Source organism: Phyllostomus discolor, chromosome 4 (genome assembly GCF_004126475.2).
Source record: "Phyllostomus discolor isolate MPI-MPIP mPhyDis1 chromosome 4, mPhyDis1.pri.v3, whole genome shotgun sequence".
Lineage (NCBI taxonomy): Eukaryota > Metazoa > Chordata > Mammalia > Chiroptera > Phyllostomidae > Phyllostomus > Phyllostomus discolor.
The window spans coordinates 189,051,307-189,073,982 of NC_040906.2; the positions used below are offsets into that span (position 1 = coordinate 189,051,307).

The following is a 22,676-nucleotide window of genomic DNA, read 5'->3' on the forward strand; positions in this document are numbered from 1 at the left end:
AGGGACAGTCATGTGAAAAGTCACAATAGTCAGGAGCAGCTGTGAATGCCAAGCGATGACAGGAGGGGAATAGGGTGGTCACCAGGGCTTTTTGTAGTAATGACACCCGATCAGATCTCCCCAGGGAAGCTCTTTGACAAGCGGGGACTTTGCAAGCAGGCGAATAGCATAAGTACATGGAGATAAGAATTACAAGTGACAGCAGGGGGTTCATTGTTTGGTCTGTTGTTTGTAGAGGAGTTGTGGACAATGGGGCTAGAATAGAAAAATGAATACGGAATATACACAGTGTTGCATGCAAGCCTATGTCTAAACATTGACCTGTTGACACTTTTACATGAAAATGGGTTAGGAAGTAGTAGTATGACAACAAAAAACCAGATGGCCCAGAGGCAAGACTGATGAGAGACAGCAAGACTTACAGGGAAACTGGAATAAATATGTGTATGTGCCTGTAAAGACTTAAGTCTGTGGCAGTAAAATGTATGGCTTTCAGACCTCTAGTTTCATCTGGCAGGTACGTCCTCGTGACGGCGGGCCCGGTGTTCACGGAAGAGATGTGGAGGCTGGCCTGCTGCGCTCTGCAGGATGCGTTCTCCGCCACGCTCAAGCCTGTGAAGGTAAAGTGCTCGGAGAGCGCCCCCTTCGAGCAGGGTCCAGTCCTCCTCAGCTCCCCCACCGGGACTCTGCCTTGCTCCTCCTAGCAGGCAGTGTCACTTGAAACCTTGCAGAGGGAGAGGAAGCAGCAGTGGAGTCAGTACTTTTGTCCCAGACACAGTGGCACTGTCAGACTCGAGACAGAGCCGGGAGCCACGAACCCAGATGCACCCAGTGAATGACTGTGTTTCTCCCCAGGACCTGCTGGGCTGCTTCCACAGTGGCAGCGAGAGCTTCAGTGGGGAAGGCTGCCAGGTGAGGGTGGCGGCCCCCTCCTCCTCCCCCAGTGCCGAGGCCGAGTACTGGCGCATCCGAGCCATGGCTCAGCAGGTAAGGGCTTTTGATCCCAGGGGCTCTAGAAGCTCGGCATGCTGCTGGGAGTCCCTCCTGAAGGTCCTCTGTCACCAGGCTGTCTTTCATTCCTGTAGGGGCCTATACCTCCTGCCTCCGACCTCCTGCCAGTACCCTTCTTTGCCAGAAATGACTTGAGCCCAATCAGCAGCGTTATGGTCCTTCCCCCATCACTTGTTTGTTGTGTCCTCCAGAGCCCAGATCAAATCAGTCCTCTTTCCACTTCATACCTAGCTCGGTTTGCCTGGACTGCTTATAAGTACTTGCTTAGCTATTATTGTTACTGCTAGACTATGAATGTCTAAGGATGGCAAACTTACTTGCTGTTTTTCTCTTCTCCCAGTCAGAGTACGGAGCTTAACATTGACAAGTGTCTTAATGAGTCTGAGTTCAATGTAGCTGATCAGTAAAATGAAAATGTACTTCCCCATGCAGGCTCACCGTGCATTCTTCTGGCACATGTCGGAAGTCATAATGTGTCTGGCCAGGAGTGATGATAATCATTTGTAGAGAAGTGAAAGGTGGTCCTCCAAGGGGGTGGCTTCTCGAAAAAGAAGCTATGACACCCGGCTAGGTAAAGCACGTTCCCATGAGCATGCAGTGGTCTTCCAACCACACCCGACCACTCAGTGGGGATGAGCAAAGCCAGTGGACTCTGTTTGGAAACAGACCATTGATGGGGAAGAACAGTGGAGACCCTTCAGCGAGCCTTCCACTCCCTAATACCTCCCTCCTATATTTACTCTGCACGTGACCCAGTATTCCATAATCTACAAAATTTGGACAGAAAAATTTCCTTAAAAATACTCCTATTTCCAAAGGGAAGTAGTGAAGGTAGGTTAAATCACGTACAATGAAATCTTTCGGGTCAGAAGGCGGGAAGTGGTTACTCTTTGTCACTTCTCCTGTCAGGACTGCTGATGCAGCCCACCTACTCTCCGGACAGTGGGCAGAGTCCTGATTAACTTTTTATTTTTTTATATGTCATAATCAGAGAATTTCTTTTACAAACCCAGCCCCTCTTTATTTACTTTTAATTAATATTAAACATCAGTGCCTGCTGTTTGGAGTGTAATGCATTATCATGCGCTAGATGTAGTGGTATTGTTAGTGTCAGCAGCCAACATTTATTGCATATTTGCTCTTCTGTTCTAATGCTTTGCCTACATAATACATGAATCATTCATTTAATTCTCTCGACAAATATCCGAGGTAGGAAACCATTATCAACCTCATTTCTATAGGTGGGAAAATGAGGAGAGAGAGTAAGCAACTTGCCTCAGCTACCCAGCTAATCCCCGAGTCCGGCGGGCGGTGGCGGAGCCCTGAACTGTCCCTCCGTGTACCCTTGCAGGTGTTTATGCTGGACACCCAGTGCTCACCAAAGACTCCGAACAACTTCGACCATGCGCAGTCCTGTCAGCTCATCATTGAACTGCCTCCCGATGAAAAGCCGAACGGACACACCAAGAAAAGGTAAGAGCGAAGCGTCCACCTGTAGCGTGTTCACAAATAGGAAAGTCTGCTTCTTCCCAGTTCTTGCTCATTGTAGTCCAAGCTTTCCCTAAGAATACCGAAATCTGCAGTGTCATGTAGCAAAGGTTTTCATAGGAAATTGTTAGCTTGTTAACCATATTTCCCACGTTTCAGATGTATTCATTTGTAGGGCTGCCACAGAAAAGTACCACAGACTGGGTGGCTTGAACAAGTTTACTTTCTCCCAGTTCTGGAGGCTGGCAGCAGAGAGTGAGGTGCAGCCAGGGTTGGTTTCTTCTGGGTTTCCAGATGAGTGTTTCCTCCCGGCGCCTGCACAGGGGCCTCCCTCCGTGCCTGTCTGTGTCCTCACTCCTCTTTTATAAGGGCACCGGTCATATCGGATTGGAGTCCACCCCAAAGACCTTTTCTTAATCTAATTGTTTCTATGGAGACTGTTCTCCAGAAGTCGCCCATTCTGAGGTACTGTGGGTTAGGGGTACATCTCAATGTGTCCATGGCATCATACACATGGTATTTTTTTAATAATTGTAATTTGAGATGTGATCCGTATTGCATCATTGAGAAATACATAAAGTTCTCATGAGCAAAACAGCTGTCAGGAGACAAGAGAAGATCTGTGCCCTGCCACCAGAAACCTGTCCTTCTTCGATACAGGCAGACCCAGGCATCTGGCAGGTTCGGCTCCTCAGCACCGTGGCAATAAAGCAAGTAGCACAACAAAGCAAGGCGTAGGTTTTTTTTGCTGGTAGAGAGTCTTGCCTTTAATTGTTAAAGATTGCAGCATCTGTGAAGTGCAGAAAAACGAGATGGGCCTGCACTGGCTTCCTGCCTAAGAACTCCTGGCCTCGAAGGTGAAGGAATGAAGTTTTCCATGTTTAGACTTCCAACAAACAAATCATAATGATGGTAACGATTTGAACACAATCTGTGAAGTCTAGGGACCAGGTATGTCCACTCCCGCTTAGCTCTGAGGAAACATGCAGAGAGGCTGAGCCCCTTGCCCAGGGGTACACAGCTGGGAAGTGGTGGAGCCAGAATCAAAACTGTTTCCATGCTAGGGAGAGTGTGTGATTTTTCCAAAAGTCAGCGGCTTAGTACAGCAGTGTGGTTTAAAAACTCTACCTGGAAATTGCACTGAAGTGGTTGTGCTAGTCAGGTGTGTGGTGCATGCAAAAGAGTATGTGGAAAGTTCAAAAGTGAGAAAGAATAAATGAAAACTAAAATAACTATGAACCTGTCACCCCCCCTTCAGAAATAGAACTTTACCGATGTCCCGCGTGCCCCTCCCCGTTCTATCCCGTCGGCCCCTCTCCTGCCAGTCACGCGTTTTTGTAGGCGTATCATTTCTCTGTGTTTTGAGTACCAAATGTTGCATGTTCCTTTTCATATCCTTGAAGCAATGGTCTAGTTCAGACTTTCCATTTTTTCCTACCTGTTTTCTTTTTTTTATTTCTAGCTCCCTTCCACTCAATTATTCTTGCTGAAAATAGTTTTTGAAGTAAAAGTGGGGGAAAGGAGTAATATACTGAATTCACATTATAAGTCAAACAGGAAAATAGTCTACTATTTCTATGCCTTTGGCTTAAAAGTTTTCAGACATTAAGATTTTAAATTTATCAACACAGGTCATTGGCTTACTTGGTATTTTTAACGAATACTTAGCCCCTCAATGAAATAAAGTAAAGCATGCACACAAAAACATGAACATTTTTAGCAGAGGCCATTGTGCCTAGAGCATTCCCAAGCATTCCTTGAGCATTTCACATTCTTGGGTTTGATGCAGGTGAAGTCCGCACAGGCTGCAGTAGAAGATGAGTTAGACCCAAGAGAAGTTTGTGTATGCTAGTCAGCTGCATCCTCAAAGGTCCGTATGGAAATCACCCCATAGAGAAAAAAATACGTCTAAATTAAACCCAGATTGCAACTCTTAAAGAGAAAGCTGGGTTTTGTTTTTAAGTCAGTTTGACATTGATAACCTTAAGCTTTACACAATTCACATCATCTTAATGGAGCTTTAGGTTGTACCACTGACCCTGAGCAACATGGGTTAGGGGTGCCAACCTCCCACACAGTCAAAAACTCCACATTTGATTCCCCCAAATTAAACTACTTGTAGCTTACTCTTGACCAGAAACCTTACTGATAATATGAATAGTTGATTAACACATATTTTATATATGTATTCTTACACTAAAGTAAGCTGAAGAAAAGGAAATATTATTGGGAAAATCATCATAGAGAAAATATATTCACAATATTTATTGGAAAAAAACCCATGTGCACTCCAAACCCACTATCTCACAAGCCAGCCACTTCTTACGCAGCTCATTCTCAGTTGTCCCGTCTGGGCACCTGCTTCCCTTTGCGCTTTGCAGCAGAAGCGGAACGGGAAGGTGTGAGTTTCAGCACGTCACAGTCCCCTTCGTGAAGGGTGGGCTGAGAACAAGGTTGAAACACTTGGATGCCACAGATTGAAAGATTACGTATCGATTTTTGTTTGCTTCAGATCTTTCTTACGAGTTGCATGTCTGTAAGCCATTATTTTATTTTTTGGATACCTTTCTAAAATTTTGATCTCTTCACTATTGCTTATTCATCCACTGTTTTCTTACTACTGCATCACTTAGCGTGAACCTAAAGTAAGGGGATTTCCTGTCCTTTTTCGCAGGCACAGTCAGCCGTTTTACATCCTAAACCGTCAAAGGGAGTGTCTTGGTTGATAGAGATGGTCCATTACTCAGACATGGCCTTGCATCAGCCCTCTTTTTAAATGTTTGCTGGCACAGGGCTTCCCGTTTCTCAGGGACGGTACCAGAAAATGCCCTGGGGTCTACGGTGCTTATTCCTTCAGAAGACTGATCAAACTCACCCCTCTGGCTGTGCTTCCTACATCAGGGGTCCGGGCTGCCAGGGCGGTGGGGATGACGATGACATGTAGGAACCATTTCTCACGGACAGCATTCCTTCCAGGCGGTGGTCTGTTCAGGCGCCTGCACAGATGACCAGTGTTGTTTTGTTTGAGGCCTACCACTGCTCTCACCAGACTTTCTCCCAGGCCCATGGGGACTTGACGGTGCAGTGAGGGAGACAGACACAGGAACAGGGGGATTTGCCCTCTTCGTTACCCTACAGTTGTGCACACGAAGCCCTGGACCAGCCTGGCACCTTCGAGAGCCCTCTGCTTCAGAAGAGTGCACACTCGGGGCCCCTAATGCCTCAAGTAACTTACCAGACATGACTTACATAGGGGCCGAGGGGTAGGGAGAGAGAGTTAGTGTTTGACGGAATAGAAGTTCTGATTGGGGTGAAAAAAGTACTAGAAATAAGGAGTGGCAACAGTTACCCGACATGGTATATGTACCACTGAATGCCACTGAATTGTACTTTTTAAACTGGTTAAAATAGTAACTTTCTCATGTATGTCTTACACAAAAAATAACAAAGTTCCTTACATGGTGCGCTAGAAAGGCTCTGGGGTGTGATGACAGTTCTTCGCTGCTTTCTCATTCCATCTTTGCCAAGCGTACTGTTTTTCCCAGGGAACTGCTGCAGGAGGAGCAAGGTGAGCCCTTAAATGCAGGGAAGGATTTCTGTTCTTTTCTGCTGGTTAAAAAAAAAAGAACTTTCTCAGGGATGTCAGTGCCAGGATAGAGTGACACTACCCCTTTGTGTCTCTTTTCCAATCTCAACTGGTCGGACACCTGTAACCCTGCAAAGCCTCCTCCACTCAACACGCAAGGATGCCAGAGAGAGCCACGAGTCAGTACCTTTGAAAGTGGGCAGGTTGGAATGATTAGAGGAGGCAGAACGGGGGGACAGACAGGGGCGGCCCTGCAGACCTGGCTGCCGCAGCTGAGCCCACTGCCCCAGCAAACGCGTTGGAGGAGATAGGGTGCAGCCCCCCACAGCTTGGCAGAGGGCAGGAGGGTCAGCGTCTGAGAATCCAGCTCCCCTCCCCATTGTGGTGCTCACAGCTCCAGAGAGACCAGTAGCCACAGAGAAGACACATCTAGGACCTCCTGGCCACAGCACAGCAGCACCACTAGCCACAGGGAAACAGGCAGAAGCCAAATGGGCTTGAGAATCCGCTGCTCCCCTAGTCTGCCTCATCCCCTCATCACAGTGGTACCCAGAGACCCTGGTGACCAGAGCACAGTGAGGGTACCCATCACCCTGGTCACATAGACGATGGCTCCCACAACAGCCTTGGAACCTGATGACTTACTAAAATCAAAAAGTACCTAAATAACAAAGATGGTCACTACTTCAAATGCCCCTACAGAGGAACGGCCCAGCTCACACAAATAACCCAAAAAGAAAATACCAAGTCTCCAGGGACCAAAGTCATGGAAGAATGTGACCTAAATGATTGAGAATTTAAAATAGCAGTCAGTTCAGTGAGCTCAGAAATAAAATTAATGAAGAGAAGGAGTATTTTACCAAAGAAATTGACACTCTGAAAAAGAAACAAATTCTGGAGCTGAAGAACCCAGTAAATGAGATGAAGAATGTGACCAGGTGGAAGAGGATTAGCAAGCTCAAAGACAGGAATCTAGAAATGATTCAGGAGGAAAAGGAAAGAAAAGTAAGGTTTTTTTTTTAAAAAATGAACTTAAAGAACACATGGTCAAAAACTAGGGGGAGGGTGGTAATGGGAGGGAAGTGGGGAGGGTGGGAGTAAAAAGGAGAAAACTGTATTTGAACAATGATTAAAATAAAATTTTTTAAAAATGAAAGAACTGTATGAGAACTACCTGACTACATTAGAAGGAAAACAGAAGGATAACAGGTGTCCTAGAATTGGAGGAGAGGACAGAGAGCCTATTTAAAGAACATACAAGAGCAAGAAGCTAACAAAAAAGCCCTAATTATCTAAAGCAAAAAGACCTACTTCAAGACATATTTTATTTTTAAAATTTTTTATTTATTTTTAGACAGAGGGGAAAGGAGAGAGAAAGAAAGGGAGAGAAACCTCAATGTGCAGCTGCCTTGCATGCACCCCTACCAGGGACCTGACTGGCAGCCCAGGCATGTGCCCTGACTGGGAATCGAACCAGCAACCCTTTGGTTTACAGGTGGGCACTCATTCCACTGAGCCACACCAGCCAGGGCTCTAAGACATACTTTATATTAAAACTGTCAAGAGTTAGGGATAAAGAGAATTCCCAAGGCAGCCAGGAAGAAAAACACAGTAACCTGCAAAGGAAATCCACCAGGCTATCATCTGATTTCTTGGCAGGAACTCCACAGGCAAGGAGAGAATGAGTGATGTATTCAAAATGCTGAAAGACAGAAACCACCAGCCAAGAATTCTCTATCCAGCAAAGTTATCCTTCAGATATGACGAGAAATAAAGGCTTTCCCAGACCAACGGAAGCTGAGGGGACGGGGCACCACAGGGCCTACCTTACAAGCAGTGCTGGGAGGAGCTCTTCTACCTGAAACAGAAAGACAGCAGCACACAAAACTTTGAGTAAGGTGACAGAGAGAAGCAGAAAACTGCCCCTCTGTTTTAGATAGGGTGTTAAACACTTAATTAGAATACAAAAGTTAAAGAGGAAAAGGCATAAAAAGTAATTAGAGTTTCTTCAGTTTGGTGATGAAGGTGCAACACAAAAAGGCACAGCTTGTGACAACAAAAACATACAAGGGGAGGAGTACAAGGAGGGACCTTGTAGAGACAAATGAAGGTAACACGCTATGAGAAGGAAAAGGACTATCGTATCTATGGTATATTTTATACAAGCTTCATGGTAATCACGGAACTGAGATATGAAACAGTGAAAAAAAAAGGAGAAAGTCAGCATAGAAAACCACTAAACTACAATAGCAGACAGAAACACAATAGAAAAACCATGGAGATACAGAGCAATCAGAAAACACAAGATAAAATGGCAGTAGTAAGTCCTAATATACCAATAATTGCCCTAAATGTAAATAGACTGAATTCACCGATCAAAAGGCACGGAGTAGTGGGATGGTCTATAAAACAAGACCCAACTATTGGGTTGGCCAGAAAGTCCATTTAGTTTTTCCATAAAATAAAAGACACATTTTTTATTTTTAGCCATAACCTTATTGATTTGGATATTTGAGTATGTTAGCCATCTTCCACTATTGGCTTTAGTGGGTAGAGGCCAGGGGTGCTGCTAAACACCTTCCAGTGCATAAGACAAACCACAGCAAAGAATTATTTGGCCAAAATGTCAATAGTACCGAGAAACTTTGCAAACCACTCCTAACACGTTCGATCAATCACAGCACCTTCATACACCGCACAAATCTTTTTGCATTTCAGTTATGTTTTTACCCTTCTTGAAATAATAAAGCATAATATGCCAAAAATGTTGCATATCTTCTTCCGATCTTCAATTTAAAATGGCTGCACAAAAATTCACCAATTTTGGTGGTTTTTTTTAATGCTATCACAATACAATCTAACTAAATTGTTTCAAATGAAGTTAAAGACAACTAAGCATTACTAGAACCATCACATGGAAAAAGTGCACCATACTTTTTGGCCAACGCATTAGTAGGAGACTTCAACATACCAGTGGACAGATCATCTAGACAGCAAATCTAAAAAGATCAAAATCATCTCAAGCATCTTTTCAGATCAATGTACAAAACTTGAAATCAACTACAATAAGAAAGCTGGAAAAATTACAAGTATTTGGATATTAAACATGCTACCAAACAACTCTGGGATCAGTGAAGAAATAAGGGAAAGCAAGAGATACATAGAGACAAATGAAAATACAGCATATTGAAACCTTTGTGTTGCAGCAAGAGTGGTACTAAGAAGGAAGTTTATAGCAATACAGGACTATGTCAAGAAACAAGAAAATTCTCCAACAATCTAACACTATACCTTAAAAAAGTAGGAAAAAAAAAGAATAAAGCAAACCCAAAATCTGTAGAAGGAAGGAAATAGTATCTGCAGAAATAAATGAGAGACTAACAACAATAGAAAACATTAATGAAACGAAGAGCTAGCTTTTTGAAAAGATAAACAAAATTGACAAACCTTTAGCCAGACTCATGAGGGAAGAGAGAGGACTCAAAATCAGCAAGGAGAAAGGTTACGGCAATGTCTCAGAAATACAAAGAATCATAAAGGAATATTATGAGAAGCTATATGCCACCAAATTGGATAACCTAGAAGAAACACATAAATTGTTAGAATCATACAGCCTTCCTAGAGTGAGTCATGAAAAAATAAAAAAATCCAAGTTAAACCAATCACTGGTAAGGAAACGGAAACAGTAATCAAAATCTCCCAAAAACAAAAGTGCAGGACCAGATGGCTTCACTGGTGAATTCTATCATCTTTCAAGGAAGATTTAATACATGTTCTTCCCAATGTCTTCCAAAAGATTAAAGAGGAGGGAATGCTTCCTAACTCGTTTTATGAGGCCAATGTTACCCTGATACCAAAACCAGTTAAGGATGCCTCAGAAAAAGTTATATGCCTCTATCTCTGATGAACACAGATGCAAAAATTCTTAACAAAATACTAGCAAATCAAATACAACAATATGCTAAACGGATCATACGCCCCGATCAGGCAGGATTCATTTCAGGGATGTGTGAGGGTGGCTGAACATCCATCCGCAAATCAATGCAACACACAGAATGAAGGGAACGATCATCTGTCCAATAGATTCAGAAAAAATATTTCACATGATACAATATCCATTTATAAGAACTCTCAATAAAATGGGTATAGAAGGAAAGTACCTCAACATAATAAAGTCCATATATAACAAATCCACAGCTAACATCATACTCAGTGATGCAAAACTAAAAGCTTTTGCTCTGAGAACAGGAAGAAGACAAGGATGCCCACTCCCACCACTCTGTTCAACATAGAGCTGGAAGTCCTAGCCACAGCAATCAGGCAAGTAAGAGAAATAAAAGACACCTAAATTAGAAAGAAAAAAAATAAAACTGTCACTATTTGCAGACAACATGATTTTATATACAGAAAACCTTAAGGATTCCATCAAAAACAACCTTAAAAAATAATAAACAAATGCAATGAGATTGCAGGATACAAAATCAATATACAGAAATCTGTTATGTCTTTACAAACTAATAAAGAACTATCAGAAAGAAATGAACAATCCCATTTACAATAGCAACAAAGAGAATAAAATACCTAGGAATAAACTTAGCAAAGGAGGTAAAAGACCTGTACACTGAAAACTGTAAGAGAGTATTGAAAAAAATTGAAGACCCAAAGGAACATGAATATATTCCATGTTCTCGGGTTGGAGGAATAAATATGTTCGCATTATCTAAAGCAATCTGCAGATTCAGCGCAATCCCTATTAGAAAGCCAGTGGTATTTTTCACAGACATAGAACAAAAATGTTTGGCTCTCCTTCGTGTCACATGCTGGAAGCACCAAACCTTTTATATACAGGATCCAGCAGAAGTAACGCCCACGTGAGTGGTTGATAGGGTACGTGAATGTCTTGCACCAGACGGACCTCAATGTGAACATTTCACCTAATATGTCATATGGTGTGCCTGAGTGTGATGTTGTTATGTTACAGAATGACATGCTTATGATTTTGTAATAAAAGATTTTGTAATTTTAAAAAGGGGCATTATTTGTGCCGGATCCTGATGCATGTAGGAGTGTCCAACCTGCAGCCCAGGATGGCTATGAATGCAGCCCAACACAAAATTGTAAATTTACTTAAAACACTATGAGATTATTTTTTGTTTTCATTAGTGTTTGTGTATTTAATGTGTGGCCCAAGACAACTCTTCTTCCAGTGCGGCCCAGAGACGCCCAAAGGTTGGACACCCCTGCAACGGTTAATCCTGGCAAATGATTTTGGTCCCTAGAAAGCTAGACTTCAATAAGATTGTGAAATACTTCGGGTTTAAGAAAAAATCCAGTTAAAATTAACAAAACACAACAGAAATTGTTACTTTTTATTTGATGTGTGAATTTATTACTCATAACTATAACAGGAAATAAAAATGTGTCCTATCCCAAAATTGTACTTATATAAAACAGTTGTCATAAAACTCTGCTATTATTTTCCTAAGGCTTATAGATCATCGTTAATCAGTACTGTAATAATTCTGTAGCTCCTAGACTTTAAAAAATGTCAAGAATTCCATTTATTATGATTTAAATGGTCAGTGTGTAATGCCCTTTTTAAGGAAGGCATTCAAATACAAATAATTTAGTGTGTAATTTTGCGTATGTCACTGTGAGTTGTTTTAAAACAACAGTTTTAAAACAGTTTTAAAATATCTCATATAAGGCAAAAGCTTACTAATCAATCCCTTCCTTTCCACTTGAAGTGTTTCTTTCAGGGAGATTGTGGTGAGCTTACTCTCTCATCAAGTGTTGCTCCAGAACTTGTATGATATCCTGTTAGAAGAGTTCGTCAAAGGCCCCTCTCCAGGAGAGGAGAAGGCTGTCCAAGTGCCAGAAGCCAAGCTGGCCGGCTTCCTCAGATACATCTCCATGCAGAACCTGGCCGTCATCTTTGACCTGCTGCTGGACTCCTACAGGACAGCCCGAGAGTTTGACACGAGCCCTGGGCTGAAGTGCCTGCTGAAGAAAGTGTCCGGCATTGGAGGGGCCGCCAACCTCTACCGCCAGTCGGCGATGAGCTTCAACATCTACTTCCACGCGCTGGTCTGTGCCGTCCTCACCAACCAGGAAACCATCACGGCCGAGCAGGTGAAGAAGATCCTTTTCGAGGACGATGAGAGAAGCACAGACTCGTCGCAGCAGTGTTCATCCGAAGATGAAGACATTTTTGAGGAGACTGCCCAGGTGAGCCCCCCGAGAGGCAAGGAGAAGAGGCAGTGGAGGGCTCGGATGCCGTCTCTAAGTGTCCAGCCCATCAGCAACGCAGACTGGGTGTGGCTGGTCAAGAGGCTTCACAAGCTGTGCATGGAGCTGTGCAATAACTACATCCAGATGCACTTGGACCTGGAAAACAGCATGGAGGAAGCGCCCGTCTTCAAGAGCGACCCATTCTTCATCCTGCCCTCCTTCCAGTCCGAGTCATCCACCCCGTCCACCGGGGGGTTCTCGGGGAAAGACACGCCTTCCGAGGATGACCGCAGCCAGACTCGGGATCACCTGGGCGAGTCCCTGAGCCTGCGGGTGGGCAGCGGGGAAACACTGATGCTGCCCCCGAGCCCCAAGGTGGAGAAGAAGGACCCCGGCAGGAAGAAGGAGTGGTGGGAGAATGCGGGTAACAAAATCTACACCATGGCGGCTGACAAAACCATTTCGAAGCTGATGACGGAATACAAAAAGAGGAAACAGCAGCATAACCTGCCCACGTTCCCCAAAGAGGTCAAAGTGGAGAAGAAGGGAGAGCCCCTGGGTCCGAGGGGCCAAGGATCCCCGCTGCTTCAGCGTCCCCAGCACTTGATGGACCAAGGGCAGATGCGGCATTCCTTCAGCGCAGGCCCCGAGCTGCTGCAGCAGGAGAAGAGGCCCCGCTCGGGCTCCACGGGGAGCTCCCTGAGCGTGTCCGTGAGGGACGCCGAAGCACAGATCCAGGTGGGTGGGTCCCTGCGGGCCGTCCCCAGTCAAAGAGGCGCCTGAGACTAAGGCATGGCGAGTCTGTATCCATCTGTCAGTGGGGGACAGGCATTTTATTATCAGGTGATTTCAGGAACTGTTTTCATGGGTTATAGCAGATATTGAGAAACAAGATAAAGGTACCTCTTATAAAATGGATGTGCTTTAACTGGCATGGAGCCCTGAGTTTATCGCTTGAAGACGCATTGAAGAAAATTCTCTCGTTGTGAAGAACTGTAAAAAGGGGAAGGGCAAAGTGCATAGTATTAGATGGTTATACCAATGAATTGTTTTCATCTCAAGTTTTGCTAACCCACCCAGAGCACATGAAAATTCTCATTCTTCAGAGGGCTCTGAGTATTCCTGTTCCTTCCTGTATTCAATATTTGTAATTCCATCATATATCAAAAATGAGCTTGAGAAGAAAACAGTGTTGCAGCTGTTTTGTTCGATTTAAGAATAGAGAGATGGGAAAAAACCAATAGAGGGATCTGGAGTCAGAGCGGGCCCTTTAAAAATAATCTGGTATTCACCTTAAACTGTGGGCTCCTGCCGCAGGCATAATGAGTTAGACGATCTCAAGCCCTCAGCTTCTATGGACCTGTACAGAAATGTATCCTTCGAATGAACATAAAGTTAGAAATGGTTGGAATTTCTTGCAAGATGCATTATTTTCCTCTAACGTACCTTGAGCAAGCCCTGGATGGTGTAGCTCAGTGGATTGAGCATGGGCCTACAAACCAAAGGATTGTGGTTTGATTCCCAGTCAGGGCACATGTCTAGGTTGCAGGCCAGTTCCCAGCAGGGGTCAAGCAAGAGGCAACCACACATTAATGTTTCCCTCTCGCCTTCCCTTCCCCTCTCTCCTTCCTTTCCCTTCCCCTCTAAAAATTAATACATAAAATCTTTAAAAAACAAAGTATTTTGAGCCTACAACTCAGCATCATAATTCAGAATCCATAAAAATCATGGACCAGATTTGCAGAAGTCTAGTCAAGCTGTAATGTGATTATTCTTTAACAGATGACCCTCCTGACAAATAGCGTATCTTAATAATTGTTTTTCATGTGCTGGAGACTTGCTCATGATTTTAAAATTTCTCATAACTTAAAGTAGGCTATTTCAAGTTTTCTAGGCATTACTATAGTGGCTGCTGATTAGAAGTGTTGTATGTCCTATGGAAATCTCATTATGAAAAAGCAAGAGAGGTATAAAACTGAGGAGTCAATAAGAGTTTTGTAGTTGTGAAAGCTGAAAATAAGGTATTTGTCATGTTAGACAAGTCTCTGTAATATGAAGTTAAAATGCCAACCTACCAGTAAAGACTAATTTGTTACAGACTGAAAGCCTGAGAAAACTCATTTGCAAATTGGCAGGGCTTAGCCACACCTGAGAGTTCAGCTGAACCCCCCACCCCCCACCCCACCCCCCACCCCCGACCCCCGGGAGCAAGCTCACAATTCTCTTCAATCCTTTCTCTCAGGCATGGACCAACATGGTGCTAACCGTCCTCAATCAGATTCAGATCCTCCCAGACCCGACCTTCACGGCCCTCCAGCCTGCAGTGTTCCCGTGCATCAGCCAGCTGACCTGCCATGTGACTGACATCAGAGTGCGCCAGGCTGTGAGGGAGTGGCTTGGCCGGGTAGGCCGTGTCTATGACATTATCGTGTAGATGACTCACAGCGAAGAAGTTCGGGAGCGAGGGTGAGAGTCTGCCTAGCATCTTCCCCACCACCAGCCCCACGGAAACCAGTGTCTTGAAGAAAAGTCAGCTGCTCCCTCACTAATCAGCATTAGGGGCCATTCTGGACACAAGGCTGCATCCAGGTGACACAAAGTACACTCTGATTTTGCACATCATTTCAGAAGAGTCTCCTCCCGTTCCTTGACACATTTCTAAATCTTGAAGTTTTTTTCCCAGTGCTTTTACCTGCCATGTTATTGCCAAATGGGTCACGTTCAAGGACCACTCCTCTGAACACTGTATTGATCTTTTTTTTTTTTTAATGCAATTGCTAAGGAAATATCTGCTGGTAAGTCAAGCTGATATATAAAGTCAGACATCCAGTACCAAACATTATTCATCAGAGAAAGATTTATATCATGACTGTGCATTTGGTGGGGCAGAAAACAGCTAGAGAGACATGTTCTTGGATGTCATAATCAACAAAAGGGTGACTTTCTCGGTAAAATATTCCAGAACATTTAAAAATTGTCCTAAGTTGTCAAGATTTTCTGGTTGGCACTCACCAACTTTCTCGTTTAAGGTACTGTTGTGCCTTTGTTTCCCTATTTGTAATGGAAGAAACTTCTTTCCTAGCAGAATGTCCAGCCCACATCGTGGCAGCCTCTGACACACGGTACCCACTGATATTTGCTGACACAGATGTTTGCCAAGAGACAGAAGACTAACCAGCTACCCTGGCAGTCCCACTAGTCTCTGCTTTTGCTTTCAAAGCAAAAAAAAAAAAAAGGGAAAGAAAAAATGGTGCCTTAGTCCCTTGTTTTACAGATATTTCTATGTTCCACAGTTATCTGAACATAAGGTTTAACATTTGGTTTTTAAGAAAACAAAACATTAAAATGCAACTCATTTGATAGCCACACCCTCGGAGGAAAGGAAGTGAGTTCTCCATTCAGTGAGCAGACTTCTCAGGGAAGGGGGCTGGGAGTGTGCGGCAGGGAGACAGCTGGATGGGGTGGGAAGGAGGATTATAATGAAATCCTTTTAATCTTCAAATGTTACACAACAACCATGTGAAATTATGGTGCCTGTTACACAAGCTCTAGTCATGGAAGGAAATTAGAGGAGGAGACACAGAATGAAGTCTAGGAAATGCAGGTTTCAGTTTAAATTATCTTTGCTGTCTGGGAAGTCTACTTACCCCATGTCTGAAGTCCATTTATTCAGGCCAGTATTTTAAGTGGATATTCCTTTTCTTAAATTTTGCTGGAAAAGTTAATCTGGAACCTTTCTCTTACTATGTACAGTCTATTTAATATTTCTTAAATAATAATGATTAAAACTCCTCAGTCAAGTTCATTCATATATATTCTACAGTTAGTTGCTATGACATACATTATAATTTCCCAGCCCCTAAAAATACATTCATAATTGAATAAGTCATCTTTTAAAAATAGAACATCAACCCTTTGATATTGAAGTAAGGATTTGAAGTTGACAACTGTGCTTAGTGCTGGTATTTGCAAACTTTGTCTTCCTTGAAAAACAGGTGAACTAATCTGCAAGGTTAAGGGGAAGACTGAGCCAATGCACTTGGGCAATCTCAAAGAAGGAACTTTATCTTGCGGTATGCCCTCAAGTAAAGGTCACTACAGAATCCAGAAGACATTTTTTCACTTCCATGAAGCACTCTTTGCCTTCAGATTTTATTCATTAGATAATAATTTGAGTTTAGAAACAGATCAACTATTTGATCGTAACCAGCAATGAATTGTTGGGATAGCAATGAGCTGTGTTCGTGGTTTTGAACTTTTATGTCTTGTAAGTCAGGTAGGTACTTTTTTTAAAACAAAAGCAGTATGCCACAGGTGTTCGGTTTTGTTTTTTGTTTTGGTTATGGCTTCTCTTAAGTGCAGTTCTCCTTTGTGAGCCTGTGAGTGCTACAAAATGTACCGGGGAGGTGGGGGAAGCTTCTGGAGAGTATTAAACCCTAGTAATTACAGAATGTTTATACATAGCAACTTTTTATACAGTATAAAAATTCGAAGGAAGCCAGGCCCAATTTATGAATGTCATGTCCCAGAGTATGTTTGCTAATTATTTAGAAATCCGAATCCGTTTTCCCACCGATCCCTATTCTGGGGTCCTGGGCTAGTTTATGCAAAGAAGAGTACCGCGTACTCTTTCCAAACACTGCTCCGGCACTAATCTGACTGTGGGTACCGAGAGTAAAAAGACAAGAGAACACACATAGCTCTTTGCCTATAGTGTTGTAAGAGGGTTTTCGTGCCTTCCCACACCTTTGCTATAGCCCCCCCACCCCACCCCACCCCGACCCACACTGGTCTTCAGCCCACCCTCATTCCCAACGTACCCTGCACTCTGCATCCAGAGTTCAACCAGAAAACTAACTGTCACAGCAGTACTTCCCAGAGGTATTTGCAGTCTTCAAAAAGGACATTGCCTAACACAAATAGTCTCCGATGAACAGGACTTCAGGTCACAGTGAAGTCTGGTGAATCCTTCCAGGGGTGGGGAGGAAAGGGGGAGAAGCAGGAACCCTGGCTAGAGAGAGGCAGACGGGCCAGTGAGCCCCTCCCACTCCCCTGGCGTCTCAGTTTCTGCCTTTCCCCACCCCCAGGTCTCTGAAAGACCAGGGTGGGGCCAGCCTTTGTAGTTAAAACAGTTATTACCATATATTTACACATCTAAGCAGAATGAGAGTTTGCACAGGCTGGTATTTACTGTCAAAAGCCTGTTGCCCTCAGGGTGAGATGTCCTCTCTTTTTCTAATACTTGCATACAGTGCACACCACGAGCACCTGGAAAACCCAGAGTGTAAAAGAATCCCTGACTGGACAGCTCAGCCGAGGACATCACACTCTCCATCACATTCCTCCTGGCCGTGAGGGCACTGATTCAAGGGGGCCGATAGGTCGCTCTAGGGTGCCTCTCCTGAGCAGCCTATAAAGATGCTCGGGCTAACTCCTTATACCATCTTATTCTCTCTCTAAGATTGTTCGCTAGCCTTCTCCATCAATGCAAGACGAGGCACCTTTTACCACTTTTAGGCTATTTAATGGCTGGCCAAGGCTGCTGCTCACATACATAACAGCTCGAGTTAAAGTGCTTTCCATCAGACACGACAAAATGGTAACATAATTCAAAAGTCCCTTTAAATGGAAACTTCTTTATAACAATATCCCGAGGCTTCTTGTTGTTTTAAGGCTTAGACGGAGTCAGTGGAAAGAGTGACAGAGCCTCAACTGCATTACAGACTAGATGTCTCCGACTCCCCTCAAATACATCACACTACTGCTTGTGGAGGAAAGTCTTCTTAATAAGGAAAATCATTCATGTCAGTCCCTTCAAACTAAACAGGCCTTTGCTTGGAGCTGAAAACAATAGCGGAAGAGTCACAGATGGCCGGGAGGAGGTGACATTTGTTGAATGCCACGTGCATGTAGGTCCTCACCTACACTACTGTAAGTTACTGTCACAGTAACCTTGTGAAACAGGTGTTGCTTTCCTTGTTTTTTTAGATGAGGACAGAGACCCAGGGAGGTTGAGAAATTTGCCCAAGATACCCAGTAAGTGGCAAAGGTGGTTGCCAAAGAGGTGTTCCTGAATTCCAAGGCCATGTTATCTCCACTACACCTTGCTGTGAATGTGGAGTAAACACCAGAGTCTCTCAAGGAATTACACAGCTAAAATGAGTTAAAAATACTTGATTGATGTCCTAGCTCCATAACGTTACGGGGATTTTTTAATAGGGTGTTTTTTTTTTTTAAGGATAGTGTTTGTGTAGGGAAAGATCATGTATAACAATATTTTGAGTGTCCAACTATAAGAAAAATCTAAATTTTAATCTCCAAGCAGGCCTCCAGTGGTCATTTAGAAAGCCTGCCAATTAGACGGAAATGACAGAATAAGAGGGTGCGTGGCCAGCTGCTACACAGGGAAGATGGGGCGGTCTGCGTCTGGGATGACGTGCGCAAATTGGGAACCTTTTCCAATGACCACTTAGTCACTCAGAACAAAGTGCCCTGTAGCCAGCAGTGCCTCTTAACCTGCTTCCTTGGGAAGTATTTTGTACTAAATTTGTAGGTCAGCATCTGAGTTTGGGAATATGCGAAATAAATAACCATTTTCAAATGCATACTCTGGAGAGAAAATCCCCATTACACAAAATTGTTTGAAGATCCAGCTACTGAGGGCATCAGGTCAATATCCACAGTAACCATGTGCCATGACGCCCACATATCCCTGAGCACGTTGCAGACCAGGAAACAGGCAGAAGGAAAACCCCGAACTCAGCACGTGTCTGGGCGCCACTCAGGTGATCCTAGTGAAAGTCAGCACGGCCTTTGAAAAGCAAGAGACTACTTTTATGCACTTTTTATTGGAAATATGAGCTTGTTGTGGGCAAGATTTATGAAATTGGTAAAGAACTCATTTATTTCTATGCTTCATTAAAAAAAAAACCTATGTTCCCCTCATTGATTAGTAGACCAATGTAGAAAACTGAGATTCTCTTCCTGTGCTTGTATTGTAATGTTTGTACGTGATGTGGAAGGAACTAATAATTAAAATTTTGGACTAATACACCATATAGCTTTCCAAACCACAATGATAACTTCAGAAAAGACAGACCAAAAAAGAAAGAAAAAATCATGTCCTGGGATAGTCTAAGAGAAACTCAGTTGAGAACAATGCTCAATTTTCTTACAAACAGCAGCACCACTTCTGGGCTGAAGAAATGCCACTAGCACACCACTAGCACTGTACAAAACATCCCCCCTCTGCGTCCTGATGCAAGGGGGCTCCGGGGAGGACAGACTGGCTGACCGTCTTAGTGACAGAGCTGCAGCCGACTGCTGGCGAATCCCTCCAGGTGTGGTCCTTCCCGCCTCTTCAACCACCAGGAATTGTTTGTACGGTCAGTGCCTCTCCAGAAGGTATAAATCATGGTTGTCTAATGTCTCCTGACTTTAGAATAGCGGTCCTCGGATATCAGCTCACATCAGAATCACCGGGAGCGCTGGCTAAAACACAGGTCGCCAGGCCCAGGCTTTCTGACACAGTAGGTCTGGAAATCTGCATTCCTAACGAGTTCCCAGGGGGCACCCATGCTCCGGGTCTGGAGACCACACTTGGAGAACCACTGTCTTGAGAACATTTCCAACTCTTACCTTTAAGATCAGCTTGGCTCATCAAGCACTCAAGAAAAACTGAACTTGACCTTGGGCAGACAGCTTGGGATTGGATTTCTCTATAGCATTCCTGCTCAATCTTCCCAGTTTCTGTGTTTATTACACCAACAATTGTTTTTTTTACAAGCTCGAGGACAATGAATGTGTAAGTTCTATGGAGCAGTGAGATCAGTGCAAGCTTCTCGTCTTTGTATTTAGAAACATTGATTCTGTGGATAACCATTTGTGTCCTGGTGGCCCTTTGACTTGTACTGAGGTGATTTCAAGTTCAAGTATGTGGTGTCTGCATTTCTTCTGTTCTTATAGTTTTAATGAGATGTTTCCATGCGGACTCCATCATAACCTTGGCTCCTGGCTTCCAGATGTTTTTGAGTAGTTGCTTGCTTGCCAATAATTTTATCTCTCTTATTAGTCACCACAATGTCAGCACTTCAAGATGACATTACACTGCTTGATGTATCTTCCTTTTTCTCTTAATTGTCTAGTGTAAATTAATATTTTAATTTCCTGTAGACCTGCAAACAGTCTCCCAAATGGCTTCATGGAAATTTGCAAACATAACCACTCCCTTCTGAGCAGTAAATGTGCCTGTTTTAAAGACTTCCCAGTAGATGTGTCGGGTTGGTGCTCTCATCTGCACAAGAGAGACCATGTTCGTTTTCTCATCTTCCGGATGACGGGAGAACCATACAAGAGCATCAGCATGTTTTGGGAGTACAGTGGAATCATGTTAACTCAAAGATGGCTGGAGCCTTGGTTTAGTTATTCACTCTCTATTCAGTTAATTAGCTTTGGAAATTCTTTTTATGTGGAAAAAAATAACAAACACAGAGCAAATAATTCAAGAGAAAAAAAAGTACCTTAAAATCATCACCCATGTGTAAACTATATTACACATAATTCTTATTGATTTAATAGTTTCCCTAAATACTTCTTAAATACCCTGACATCATTTAAATTACTTTATTCTCTTGCATGAATAGAAAGTAATGACTACATTTACTGGAATTAATGAGATCAGAAAGTATATCAAAGTGTTAATGGTATCAAGAATTCAAATCCTTGCCTCTGTGGATGGAAATGAAGTTTTTCATACTACTTTTGTTTTCCATAACCTTTTTTGGAAGTTATATATGCATTTCATTCTTTTAAGAATAATTTATTTTCAAATTAGATTTTAAAATTAATCTCTAAGAATAATTTATTTTCAATTTATTTTACCAACTGGTGCCAAAAACAAGGGAGGGGGACCTAAAAGCCAATCTTTTGAACTACCACATAAATATTATGTTTTCTCTGAAAGTCGGGGAGGCTCTGGTCCCTGACGGCACCAGCCACCCATGGTCGTCCATGGCTACCTCATGGCTACGTGCAAGCTACTTCGCATCCCTCCCTCTACTGTCTGTTCTTCTGATTTTTGTTGGAAGTAGTTCTCGCTGGTCAAAATAAGTTTCCCACTGAAGAGGCAAAAGTGGACAAAGAGGAATGCGTCTGATATTTTGGTTTCACCTCAGTTGAAACCTCGTGGTAGAATATACGGGTATGGCGTGATGGGGCAGGAGACGGTGCCTGGAGGGGAAGGCTGACTGTGTCTGTTTATGTTGCTTGGTTTGATTTTTGGTGGGTTGGAGGGAGGTAAGAATAAACAATGCATTGCCCTAATCATGCCAAACAATTATTATTCAAGATTATTTTTGTGCTTTTCTAAGAAGAATACATTTAAATAAATTAAATTCTAAACAGTTCCCCTACTACCATGTCCCTGCTCTAAATAAAGCCAGTGGGTGGTAAGGGTCCTTTTTATCCTTCCTTGTATTATGCCAAAGAACCGACTTGTTTTCGCTGAAAAGTATAAATGAATGATGCTTGGTATAGCCATAATGATTTGAGTCAGTGTACCATTCCATCTGCACAATGCCAATGTCTCATTGCCACCCCATTCACCAGGAGCCTTGAAGCGTTTCGTGTACTCCAAAGGACTTGTCACGGAAGTACAGTTTTGTTTTGCCTTACCATTTAGTCAGTTTGGTCACATTTATTAAAAAAAAAAAGAAGAACTGAAAACCACCCCCCTTTCTATGTTGGTATAACTGTTTGATTTGATACAATCTACGTGTTGTTTAACAGGTCTCTGTGAGCAAGTTCGCCAGTGTGTTTTGTGTACATTTTATCCAAGGTGAAAATGAAAATTCTAAAGAGAAAATATTTTAAAAGATATTGTATTTATGTTGCTTGTGTTGTAGAATAAAGATTCAAATGCACTAAAAAAATCAGATCTGTGGAACAATTTGTTTTACCAAGTAAATATACGTATCGAGATATTTCATAATTCTGAATGAAGAGAGCCCCCTTTCCAGTTCCGTAACAGAGACAGCCACTGGTGAAAATTTGGTGCATGCCTAGAAAATGCATTTGAAGAAGTGTGTGTGTGTGTGTGTGTGTGGACACACCATCGTTTCCTTTTTCTTTTTTTAAAGGGCTTATTTTACAATATTGTTTTGGGTTTTTCTTCATAAGAATAAAATCCACATTAGTAGATACTGATATAATCTATTCATTCAAAAAACTAAGTGTTATCTTTTGTTCACAAATGACTAATTCTCTTCATAGGAACATGATTATTAAAATAGAATATTCAGAATATAATACAGCCACTTTTAACTTCATGATCTTATTGCATTGCAGTTTTAAAAGTAACTGT

General features: G+C 42.9%; 1 protein-coding gene across 1 annotated transcript in view; it reads left to right on the top strand.

The window, feature by feature from the left end:
* The window catches only part of ARFGEF3 (ARFGEF family member 3), a 165,594-nt gene extending 143,356 nt beyond the window's left edge, over nt 1–22,238 (top strand). Inside the window, 5 exon segments of the mRNA XM_028508631.2 lie at nt 518–620; nt 856–987; nt 2,363–2,484; nt 11,833–13,054; nt 14,559–22,238. Coding sequence (XP_028364432.1) covers nt 518–620; nt 856–987; nt 2,363–2,484; nt 11,833–13,054; nt 14,559–14,750 — 1,771 coding nt within the window. The 3' untranslated portion in view covers nt 14,751–22,238.
* Nucleotides 22,239–22,676: the final 438 nt, after the last annotated feature.